The sequence below is a fragment of the Garra rufa genome, chromosome 23 (assembly GCF_049309525.1).
Source record: "Garra rufa chromosome 23, GarRuf1.0, whole genome shotgun sequence".
Lineage (NCBI taxonomy): Eukaryota > Metazoa > Chordata > Actinopteri > Cypriniformes > Cyprinidae > Garra > Garra rufa.
This window is the reverse complement of record NC_133383.1, coordinates 38,558,475-38,571,152: the sequence shown is the minus strand read 5'-3', so window position 1 is coordinate 38,571,152 and position 12,678 is coordinate 38,558,475. Positions and strand designations below refer to the sequence as shown.

Here is a 12,678-nt window from a genome sequence, read left to right as displayed (position 1 = left end):
TGGTCCCTTGGCTCTCCATCTCCGCCTCGGGTTCCTTCACCAACTGCTCTGCCTCTTTCGGTCGGCCCCCTGGAGTCGGTGGTCCTCCCTCCACCATGGCTCCTCCCTCCGTCGGCTCCCCCGTGGGCCGTCATCCGGGCTGCAATCTGGGTCTGGCTCAACCTCTCCTGCTCCAGATCCCTCCTCTGTCCTCCCTGGCTCCTCCCACCGTCGTCGCCCCCTTGGACTGTCTTTTTTGCTCTCTGGACTTATGTTTTGCTCCCCCTCCTTCGGTTGCGTCCTCCGCCGGAGCCCCCTCCCTCATGGACTCAAGGTTTCTGGTTTTCTGCCCCTCTCTTCTTTTTTGTTTTTCTACGGCGCGAGGACGCGCCTATTCGGAGGGGGGCGTTATGTCACATTTCACGTCTGTTTTTGTCTCCCCCTGTCATTTTGTGATATTTTGGTTTAGTCCTCGTTTGTGTCATCACCGTCACCTGTGTTCAGTTATTAGTCACCATTTATAAGTCTGTCTGGCTGCATCCGAAATTGCATACTTCCATACTATTTATCAGGCAAAAAAAAGTAGGCGAAGAAGTATGCATGAAATCTCAAACACCACAAAAGAGTAGGCGAGATTTACCAGGATGAAGCACTATTTCTCGCGAGATTCAGGCGTACGTATACCCAGAGGTGGGTAGAGTACCCAAAATCTGTACTCAAGTAAAAGTACAAGTACTTATGGAAATATTTACTCAAGTAAGAGTAAAAGTAACAATCTTAATAGTTACTTGAGTAAGAGTAAAAAAGTATCCGATGAAAAAAGTACTCAAGTAGCTAGTTACTAGTTACTTCTTGATATGAAGTGAAGACCCTGAATTTCAAACTGTTTGGAAAGCTTCCGCACACCTCTCCTTGAAAACATTATATTTATATATACATATACATATATATATATATATATATATATATATATATATATATATATACACACACACACACACACACACACACAGGGCTCGCAAAATTTCTAGTAGCCCTTCGGGCAGGTACTCTTCAGATTTTGGTAGCCCGAAAATTAATTTAACTAGCCCAAATAAAAAAATACCTTTTTTTAAATACAGAAAATCAGATAGGAGTCTAATCAACAAAAAAAAAAAAAAATTATACACAAATATAAACAAATATCAAGGAAGTAATTTTATTTCATTATATTTATTTCATTTAGTGTATCTGCAGAATTTTTTAATATTAATTTAAAGCAATTCATAACCATTTTTAAGATCTGCAAAAGTAAAATAAACAGTAATGGGATTGGACAATGTAAAGTAGAATATTAAGCCATAAAATGATTTAACATTCAGATACAGTTTCACACAAAAACTAAATATGTTACACTATGGCATTTCATCCTTTATAACATTAAAAAGGGATAAATTAAGTATATAATTTATTATATTTATTTGAAACATAAATATTACTGTACTTGTTTAAATTTTTAGAAGGCACCTTAACTTTTTACATTTACAACTCTGTGTTTGCTGCATAAAAACATGGGTCGATAATTGCAATCATTTGACCATAAACAGCTGAAAAAATTTTTATTGGAAATGAAAAATTAATTATCTGTCACGAGGGGGCGCTTTAGGAGCGCTGAAATATTACGGTTTCCATAGTAACAGCTGGATACACAGCAGTATTAACGCAGTTTTTATCAGACACGAAATGAAAATTCCAAGGACACGTTTCTGAGGAAAGTAACGGAGGAACGCCATCAAATGTAGCAAGGCAAGGCAAGTTTATTTATATAGCACATTTCATACACAATGGTAATTCAAAGTGCTGTAGCCTACATAAGAGGAATAGCATAAAAATCATAGTCATAAAAATTTAAAATAATAATCACACAAACAGAAGAACATTTTAAATGATTTTAAAATTGATTTAAATTAATTAAGACAGTAGCACACTAACAACAATAAAAACAGAAAAATTGATTTTAAAATTAATTTGCACAGTAAAATGATTATACATAAAATAATGCAGTCTGTTCGGACGTAGCACAGTGCTCATTCAATAAATGCACAACTGAACAGTTGAGTTTTCAGTCTGCATTTAAATGTGGCTAATGTATTAGCACATCTGATCTCTTCTGGAAGCTGATTCCAACTGCGGGCGGCATAATAGCTAAAAGCGGATTCCCCTTGTTTTGTGTGAACTCTTGATATTACTAACTGACTCGATCCTAGTGATCGGAGTTGTCTGTTAGGTTTGTGAGCATATTTGCAATGTATGTAGGTCCTAGGCCATTGAGTGCTTTATAAACAAGTAAAAGTACTTTAAAATCTATCCTAAACATAACTGGAAGCCAGTGTAAGGACCTGAGGACTGGTGTAATATGCTCTGATGTTTTGGTTCTAGTCAGAATCCTGGCAGCAGCGTTCTGTATGAGCTGCAGCTGTCTAATGGTCTTCTTGGGAAGGCCAGTGAGGAGACCATTACAATAGTCCACCCTGCTGGTGATAAAGGCATGAACAAGTTTCTCCAAATCTTGACGGGAAACAAAACATCTAATTCTTGCAATGTTTTTGAGATGGTAGTATACTGATTTAGTTACTGCTTTGACATGGCTACTGAAACTGAGGTCTGACTCCAGAATCACACCCAGATTCTTGACTTGATTTTTTGTTTTTTGACCCCTAAGTGTCAAGGTACGCATTTACCTTATGAACTTCATCTTTGTTTCCAAATACAATGACTTCCGTTTTCTCCTTGTTTAACTGTAAAAAGTTTTGGCACATCCAACTGTTAATTTCATCAATGCATTGGCAGAGAGAGTCAATGGGGCTGTAGTCATTTGGCGATAAGGCTAGGTAAATCTGGGTATCATCTGCATAGCTGTGATATGCAATTTGGTTCCTTCTCATTATTTGACTTAGTGGGAGCATATACAGGCTGAACAACAGCGGCGCTAGAATTGAGCCTTGTGGGACTCCGCATGTCATGGACGTCCACTTAGACTTATGTTCTCCTATACTCGCCTGATTGGAAATGGTCCAGGTATCCATTTGAGTTTATGTAGTGATTCAGCTGATTGAAAACAACCTTTTCAATAATCTCGCTTATGAAAGGAAGATTTGATATTGGTCTATAGTTGCTCAGTATGGTGTTATCAAGATTTTTCTTTTTCAGAAGGGGCTTAACAGCTGCAGTTTTTAGGGAGTTTGGAAAAGTCCCAGAAAGAAGTGAGATGTTCACCACTTCTAAAAGATCTGCTTCTAAACAGTTAAGCACACTTTTGAAAAAAGATGTGGGAAGTGTGTCAAGGTGGCAGGTTGACGATTTGAGGTGCTGTACTGTTTCTTCCAAAATGTTGCTATCGATTTCTTCAAAAGGAGACATAATGACTTCTTTTTGAAATTGCGGTCGAATCTGTCTGACCTCTGCATAACTTGAGGGTGTGCTAATTGTCTTTCTGATATTATTGATCTTCTCAGAAAAGAAGGAAGCAAACTCATCGCACTTGTTGTCAGAGAGCAGTTCACTAGGGATCTGACTAGGGGGGTTTGTTAGTCTCTCAATGGTAGCAAAAAGAGTGCGAGTGTTGTTTAAGTTGCTGTTTATAAGGTTCGAGAAGAATGTTTGTCTAGCTTTACCTAGTTCAACATTGAAAGCATGAAGGCTATCTTTATAGATGCTATAGTGAATTTCAAGTTTTGTCTTCCGCCACATCCGCTCAGCTTTCCTGCATTGTCTTTTCATACTCTGTACTGCTGTTGATTTTCTCCATGGTGATTTCTTGCCAGTCATCTGTCTGACCTTCACAGGTGCAATGTCATCAATGACATTCTTAACTTTTGAGTTAAAGGACTCCAGGAGAAAATCAACAGAGTCTACAGAAATGCTTGGCATTGAAGATATAGCCTTCATAAATAGCACACTAGTGTTATCGTTAATGCATCTCTTTCTGACAGAGACTGATCTAGATTCAGTGGTAGCAGAGATCAATATATCAAAGAAAATACAGAAGTGATCAGATAGTGCTACATCCTTGATAACAGTGGATGAAATGTTTAGACCCTTACTGATGAGTAAATCAAGAGTGTGTCCACGATTGTGTGTGGGCCCATGCACATGCTGAATCAGGTCAAACGTGTTCAAAACCGTTATAATTTCTTTTGTAGTTTTGCTTTCTGCATTGTCTATTTGAACATTAAAATCCCCTGCAATAGCAAAACAGTCAAACTCTGAACAAATCATTGATAGCAGTTCTGTGAACTCTTCAACAAAGGCTGGAGAGTATTTTGGGGGCCTGTAAATAATGATAAACAGAATGCGTGGGGGACCTTTCAGTACAATCCCTAGATATTCAAAAGACAAGTACTGACCAAATGACACTTGTTTGCATTCATAGACATCTTTAAAAAGGGCAGCTACACCACCACCTCTTTTAACAGCTCTGCAGACATTCATGAAAGTAAAGTTAGGAGGGACTGCTTCATTTAGGACCGTTGCACTAGAATTGTCTTCTAACCATGTTTCATTTAAAAACATAAAATCCAGGTTGTTTGTGGTTATAAAATCATTGATCAGAAGTGATTTATTTTTTAGTGAGCGAACATTTAAAAATGCTAGCTTGATGGCATCACTTTTTGTCTCTAGAGCAATCTTAGTTTGATGCCTAATAAGCCTCTGATTAGATGTGTGAACTGTACGATTTGAAAGGGCCTTAGACTTTCTATCACATATTAAAACAGAAATAGGGAAAGCTACAGGCACACTGGGTTCCCGCTTGTTTTGTAAACATTGCTGAGTGTTGCTGTTACCGTAGCGGGGACCCGACACATATCACTGAGAGCTGTTATCAGTTGTTTTTGGTTCACTCACAGCAGATGCAGGAGGGTTTGAGCCCTGGCGTTGTGGCAGCGGCCGGAGAGCTCTCACAGGAGGAGGATGGCTAGCTGGACCCACAGGCTTTGGTGGTTGAGGTGCCTGCCGTTTTTTAGTTGATAACTGGGGGCTTGCAGCAAAAGAGTGGGAGAGTCTGGTTCCAGCATATACCAGTTCCTCCATTTTCTGTGACAAGCTTAGAAGTGGAGATGCTGGAGAGAGGGATAATGTGTCTGGTGAATGGAGCTCTGGCTCTGGAATTTCCTGGTTGTTGTCCTGGCTTCCCTGGCTGTTTACCAGAAAGTCATCCTTCGGTGTTGAGTCTTGGAGCTGTTGTAATACGTCACAGTCTGTCTGTGATAAGCTCTGTGAGCAGGGCTCAGCCAGGAAAGTGTCCATAAGCAGTGCTTGTTGTGGCTGCGTGGCGTTGTCAGTGTCCTTGTTGGTTGTGTTGGCCACATGATGACTCTGAAGCTGATAAGATGTCCTGTCGTCACTTTGTCCAAGTGTGTGTGTGCCATTCATGTTGGGTAGACTCACACATTCTACTGAAAGATGCCGGAGTGAAAAATAGATATTGTTCTTAAGCACTCTCGCACCAAGTTTGTTTGGGTGAAGGCCGTCCAGTTTGAACAGTTGTCTATGGCCCCAGAAAAGATTGAACTTGTCAATGAAGTTGACTCCTTTTAGACTGCAGGTTCTTTGTAGCCAGGTATTCAGTCCGAGCAACCGTGAAAACATGTTAGTTCCCCTTGCTGGGAGTGGTCCACTGATGAACGACTGAATTTCAAGTCTTCGAAGTGTTTCAGTGAGTTCACCAAAATCCTTCTTTAGGAGTTCTGACTGCTCTTTCCGAATATCGTTCTTTCCCACATGGATGATGATTCGATTTGCAGTCTTGTGCTTCATTAGAATGTTCCGAAGACATTTGAAAAAAAAAAAACAATCAATGTTACACATCAGGCGCTTTAATATATAATTGTGTATATGGTACGTATTTGTGTGATTAAACAAACAAACAAACAAACAAAAAGTGACCTGAACTAGTGACTATTTCACTGAACCATTGCCTAAGGCTTTGGATTACAGGTAAAAATGTTGTAATTATTTTTTTTAGTTTCTCGTACAGACAGAGGGTTCGGCTTTCTAAGATCTCAATATATCTAATATGCTTTTTTTTAATTACTTTCTAAGAAGGGCAGGCACTGACTGGCATTGTAAGAATCACCATGGTCCATGGTTTCAGAAAACTTTACTGCTCTGCTGGAGAAAAAAAAAAAAAATCACCTACATTTTGGATTTTCATTTTTGGGTGGATTAACCCTTTAAAAGCCCAAATTTGATAGACAGTACAGTTTATTAATAAAATAAAGCAGATTGTTAGCGCTGTTCTGATGATTAACAACTTAAAAACTACAAGACATTTCTCACACGCGAGGAAACAACAGCGTGGTCTTGGAGAAAATTAACTTAAGGTTTAACTATTTGCAGAGACGATGCTGCCTATCACTTATGAGAGACGGACAGACTTGAGAGAGGTAATTTACGAGCTTAATCTCTCTCTCCCTCTCTCTTGCCGTCTGTCTGCCTGTCTGTCGGTCTGTCTAAACTTTATTATTAACTGCATTAGTTTACTATCAGCGGCTCAAGTGTCATTACTAGGTCTAAAATGACGTTTTGGAACTAGCAACGAAGGGTTGGATGAGCTGCGTAAGAAATTAATCCTACTCACGATAGCTGTTTAAGGACAACAACCGGATGAATGTCTTGAAATTAGGGCCGGGACTCGATTAAAAAAAAATTAATCTAATTAATTAAAGGCTTTGTAATTAATCGAAATTAATCGCATTTTAATCGCATATAAATATTTGACCTGAGAACAGTGAGAAGTAAGTTTTTTTCATATGGATTTTTAGTATACCATTGAAGAATGACTGAATACATAAGCTTAAGCAACAAAATATTGTTTGTTTTTGTTCAACCAAGTCCAACAGACCAGTGCAATATTGCCATTAAGTGTAGCAATGGATACAGTGTTTCCCCTAGGTTTCCATACTTTTTTTCTCTCTGTACTTTACCCTACTTTGTGTAATAACGAAAACATTTATTTCAGTGAAAAAATAAGTCCAAAACTCTCTATTTTAACATTTTGAACAATAGGGCTTTACAATCTTTTGCTATTTTTTTTTTTAAGAAATTCTTGTGGGTTTTAATTTTTCTCATAATCAAATGAAAGCATAAACATTTATTTATTTTTAATCAAATTAAAAATAAACCTTTTTAATTTTTGGCAAACAAACAGAGGTTTGCTGTTAAAATCAATAAATAATAATAATTTAACATTTAAATAATAATTGTAGTATTTTTTTCTACAATTAAGTGGTTAATAATAACTTAAGTGGTTAATTTATCGTATATATTGTTTTTTTGTCAATTATTTAAATAGGAATATTGTTCTGTTTCATGTTAAACCGTACTTTTATTTTGACAGGTTGCCGTGAAGTTTCTGTGTGTAAAGTATGATATGATGCTAGTTAGTAGCCTATGCGTGTAGTAAAAAAAAAAAAAAAAAAACACGTCTCCACTATTCATAAATACAGACACAAACGGAACATGCAGGATTCATATTAAAACGGTCTTTTTGCATTTCAGTTTTGACAGACACTAGTCCATATCGCGATTTGAATTAAGTGACAGACCAACTTTTGATTAATCAATCCAAAAATCGACGAATTTACGTGGCATTCCGCGCTATAGTAAATTCGGTTTTTATGAATGGAGTCCGCGATCCAGTCCGTGTTTTCACGGAGGAGACATTGTAAACGCGCCCCCCTAAGATAATGGTAGGGGAAACACTGGGATATTTAGAAATATACTAGCCTACATTTCAGAAATTCTGGTACCCTATAGGTAGGTAGACTTCTGTAAAAGCATTGAGGTGATACTTGAGGCTCTATGTGCTAGTTGGTGCTCCAGTATAATCGGTCCGCCGAAACTCATCCAGTGAGAAACGTTCCGCGGTGCAAAATTAAGTGCGATTAAAATGCGTTAAAAAAAAATTAACGCGTTATTTTTTTGTAATTAATTAATCTAAATTAACGCGTTAAAGTCCCGGCCCTACTTGAAATATATCAAAAGAAAAGAAAAGAAACTGGAAGAACAGCTGGATGTCATCGGATCCTATTTATTTATTTATTTTTTGTCAAAGATGTAACATAGTAGTGTAACTTGCATTGTGTATGGTCTGTAGTATGCGGGATAGAGTCGGATACACTTGGTTATTGGCCTTAATCAAGCCCTAACTGGATAGCACTAATCATTAGCTTGCCACTCTTAAAATAGGGCCCATCAAGTCAACAACCAATTTAAATGTTTACATTACACACTAAGAAATAGACACTGTGAAATTGTCACTGTATCAACATAAAATATTGTAGCATGATACTGGCTGATAAGGCAATAGACAGAAAGATGATACTGATACTTACTTTGCATGGGAGATGTGTCTCTGAAGTCTGGATGTAGCAGCACTTTTCTTCTTTTTTCCGGTGTACTGTAAAACATTGAGGAGACAATGTTGTCAAAATTACATAAACAGAAAATTATATAGTTAAAAAAAACTGTAATGAACCTCAGCCGCAACAGGAACAGCAGCTGTTCCGTGACTTGACTTGCCAGTCACGACAAAAGACAAGACAGACAATAAAAATAAGAGAACAAGAAAAATTACACATATATAAACATAAATAGAAAGATAAAATACAGATAAAAAAATATTAATTTGTAAAAAATAAATGTACTAATAAATAGGTGGTATATACAGTTGTGCTATAGAAGATGATAGAATGGAAAAAATGGTTAAAATTCATTTAAAACATTAAATGCAGTTCCAATAGTAAAATTAAAGGATTTATCTCAAACTCTGTCACAGAAATCACGTATAAACCCTAGTTAAACAATTTAATAATCAATTTACTACAAACGCTGTAAACCGCCACTCTAACTCCACAGCATGACTTCACCATCTTGGAAATATTGGTGTGATCTTGTAATCTCAAAAAAAAAAAAAAATCTTGCAGGTTTGCATTGCACAACATCAGAAAGATAAGTCCCTTCCTAATGCAAAATATTCAGAATACAGCAGCACAACTGGTCTTCAAACACGTAAATGCAGCTGTGTGATGGGCTGTTTATCTCTTCCTCGTGGTTAAAGGTATTGTGCACCTGAAACGAGTTAACCTAAATGATCATTCATCCACACTGCCCTCCAAAGGCAAAGCGCAGTAACTACACATTTGGTCAAAATTGAGTGAAGGCTTAAAATGGACTTTTTGACAACAGTTTTGTCTTGTGGCAAAGTCTCCTGGTTCAATTTTGTCCCCGAGAAACGAGAGTGTTTCAGAGAAACAAGAGCGTCAACATGTTTGACTAGCTGGCGTAAAAACTTTAAAGGCATTTTTCTCAGTTTCAGTGTTGGCATAGTTACTGCACTTTGCCTTTGGAGGGCAGCGACAGTTGTGTGTTTTTCTCCCCACGTGCTCCCTGTGACTCAGTTTCTCCCATGTCTTATTTGATTCACCTGTGTCCTGTTAATTACCCCTCATTTATGCTGCTTTCACGCCATATGGTAATTACCATAATTTTGAGATGACAACACGTGACGTTGTACTCGGAGCTGTTCACGTCCTCAGACTCGGAATTTAGCTTTTTTTATGGCAACAATATCAACGCCTAAGCAGAGCCTACGCTGGTCAGGTGGTACAAGTCTTAGCTTTCGACTACCAGTTCACAAGTTGTAATTACAAGTTCTATGAGGACGTGAACTCTTTTTACAAGTTGGAATCTCATAATTACGGGAATTCCAGTATGGCGTGAACGCACCTTTAGTGAAGGATGTCTTCATTTAATTACTGATCATATTTTATTCTTACTTCAACTGAATTCACTTATATTAATGATTTCTGACTCTGAACAGGTCTGTAAATATTTTGTATTTCTTGGGTTTTACTTTTGATTGTTCTTGTGTAAGACTGCCCTTGAGTAATTTCCTTCCGTTATTTGCACATCATGAACACACCTAGACAAAACAAGAACTAAACAAAGGACACAATACTTATACTCGCACGTGCATCTTTTTGTTATATTTCTTAATATCCATGTAAGGTATTATTTGACCTGTGAGAAATTTGATTGGCTGTCCAGTACATCCTGTTTGATTTTGCATGAATCCATCCTATATAAATATGAGCCTGAGAATAAACTTGAGAATGTTATGGTAGTAGCCTACAACAAACTGTATTGTGGAGCAATGAAGGTTTACCAGAGCATCCTGCTACTCTTCTGCTGCCAGTTTCTTCACACTCTGGGTAAACTATGTGTTTTGGTATTGTAAATTTAAAATAACATTTGCAAGTTTACTTTCTATATAAAAATATAAATATATTAATTTTGTAATTTTTTTAAACAGTTATGTATTTGCAATCAGTGATTATTTTGCACCATGTTTTCACAGCTTTAGACTGTACCGTGATAAGTGGAAAGCTGAAGGAGATAGACGCTGGGTCAGGCTCTGTGGTTGGAGTGAACAGTCATAATGAAGCGTTTGTTCTGATTGATAATGTCTTCACGAAGATCAGCCTGTCTCTAACACACTTCAGCGTTGGTCCAGCTGGTCAGCTGGGGGTGGATTCAGCAAACAACATCTTTAAGCTTCAGAGTGGTTCCTTCATTTGGTTTCCAGGTGAAGAGCGCAATAGTGCAAAGTTACAGAAAATCCTGTTTAATCTGTCATTAATGTAAATGATCTTTAAATACATTGTTTTAAATACATTGTCCCAAATATCATCTTATTGTTGATTTCTAATAAAACTAATCTTTTATCTAACCTGTTGATGTATTGTTAGGGTTTCTCAAACAGGTGGATGCTGGAGGTGATCAGATCCTTGCAGGTGTCAATAAGAATGATGAAATATTCTGTTTAAATATGGAAGCTAACAACAAATGGCCATCCAGCAATACTTGGGTTCAACTTAATGGAAGGCTGAAGCATTACAGCTGTGGTCCGTACAGCTGTTGGGGAGTGAGTGCGGATGACAAGATCTGGATTATGAAGGTAATAACACAAATGCAAAAGCTAGAAAACAAGCGCAAATGCATGAAAATGTATATTATAAAATAAAGAAATAAACTGGAGCAGTTTCTTGATGTGACTATGACTGACTGGTTTGTGCCTCTTTCGGTCTTGTGCAGGATGTGTCTAATAAAGCCTGTTCTGGGTCTGGCAGCTTTGAGAACATTGCTGGACAACTGGCCATGATTGAAGTAGCAACTGATGGCAGTGTCTTTGGTGTCAGTTCGCAAAAGGAATTATTTCAAAGGTGAGCTAAATAGGTATCAGTTGTATGAACAAAAGTAATGAATTCAAAAAGATTGATCATGCTGTATTCAAGAAACCTTTATTTTTGTCTATTGCAGAACTGGCGTCTCTCGCTCCAACCCCGCTGGCACAGACTGGCAAAAAATGGTTGCTTGTCCCAATGGCCAACAGCATGTGACCTTTGACCTGGGAGTGCTGTGGGTCGTGTGTGTTGACGGCTCCATCCGTAAATGTACTTTAAATAACTGCAGCAAATGAGGAGCTCACTCATTAACGGAAAACTCAATAATCAGTCATTATTAGAAAAGCTTGATTATGCTTTTTCTTTCTGTTGAACCAATAAAGCATTACAAAAGCATCCATCTCATCAGTGTTGGTTCTTTTGAGTATCATTTGGTTCAGTGGTTCTCAAACAGTGAGGCTGTTTCAGGATATACACAGCACAACTGTGGAAATTGTTCACAGTCACAGGTTTTAGTCTGAATTTCATCAAATAGAAATTTGAATGAATATTTCATTAAACAACGCATTTAAAAATGATATGATCATGTTGTATTTCTGTGTATTGGCGTCTTTTGTGTGGACACATATCTAGGCCTATAAACCGATTTTCACCCTCAATCTGTGTAAAAAATGAGTGTGTAACTCATTTTAGCTGAGAATTGTGGCACGTTTTAGCTGAACCAGCCATTTCTACCTAAAATGACATTTTCACAAAAAGTGTCTTTTTTAGATTCAACTAATTTGAAAGAGCATTTCAAAACACTGTTCGTAAAGCTTTGCTTTGTTGGCAAGTTTACTTTTAAATGAATTAGTACCCTTAGTAGTGATTAATGAAATTTACTAAGTCAGACTAACCTTACAATTTTTTCTGAAAAGCTTCGTTTAACATTCTGCCCTGCATGCCTTAAGAAAACCATCTAAATTGTTTCATGTCAACAAGTGTTGAAGCAACAATACAAGATCAGTTAGTGTGATTGTCTGTAAGAAAGTGAAGAGATATGAGACTACAACCTTATTTGGCTCATTTTAGCTGACTTCACCCTATAGTAGTAAACCTTTGAAGTGAATTAAAACCTTTCATCAAAGATGTTCTAAAATCAAAACAAAACCCATACTTGTCTTAGGACAACTTTGATGAACTTTTTAGATTCCCTCCCAGGAGTTAGATCTTGGAATATATTTTTTAGTCCCATCTGGAAGCATGCATTTGAAATTTGACCGCTCCATCTCACCTGATGGTACAAGCACAAGAACTCCTCCACATAAGCCTCCAAAGAGCGTTCCCCCTGCTGCGGGTTGAAAAGAGAATCCTCAGCCCAGTTCATCTTTGTAGTTCTGGTCATCTGTCACGCAGTGCAGGGAGAGGGGAGCCAGGGGAACAAACGCAGGAGCCAGGAGTACAGATAAACACATATTCATTAACAAAACTTCAA

At 37.6% G+C, this 12,678-nt stretch overlaps 1 protein-coding gene across 1 annotated transcript; it reads left to right on the top strand.

Moving 5' to 3' along the window:
- The first annotated feature begins 9,084 nt into the window (after positions 1 to 9,084).
- LOC141299676 (fish-egg lectin-like) lies at positions 9,085 to 11,600 on the top strand. Its single transcript, XM_073830061.1, has 5 exons — positions 9,085 to 10,232; positions 10,379 to 10,606; positions 10,770 to 10,978; positions 11,116 to 11,243; positions 11,341 to 11,600. The coding sequence occupies exons 1-5, from the start codon at positions 10,139 to 10,141 to the stop codon at positions 11,498 to 11,500; spliced, it is 819 nt and encodes a 272-aa protein (XP_073686162.1). The 5' UTR covers positions 9,085 to 10,138; the 3' UTR covers positions 11,501 to 11,600.
- Positions 11,601 to 12,678: the final 1,078 nt, after the last annotated feature.

What these genes read in the sequence shown, in the direction of transcription:
- LOC141299676 (XM_073830061.1), top strand. Translation starts at nt 10,139, where the DNA reads ATGGTAGTAGCCTACAACAAACTGTATTGTGGAGCAATGAAGGTTTAC. An exon ending in CCAGTTTCTTCACACTCTGG is followed by an intron (nt 10,233 to 10,378) that starts GTAAACTATGTG and finishes ATGTTTTCACAG; the next exon opens with CTTTAGACTGTACCGTGATA. An exon ending in TTCCTTCATTTGGTTTCCAG is followed by an intron (nt 10,607 to 10,769) that starts GTGAAGAGCGCA and finishes ATGTATTGTTAG; the next exon opens with GGTTTCTCAAACAGGTGGAT.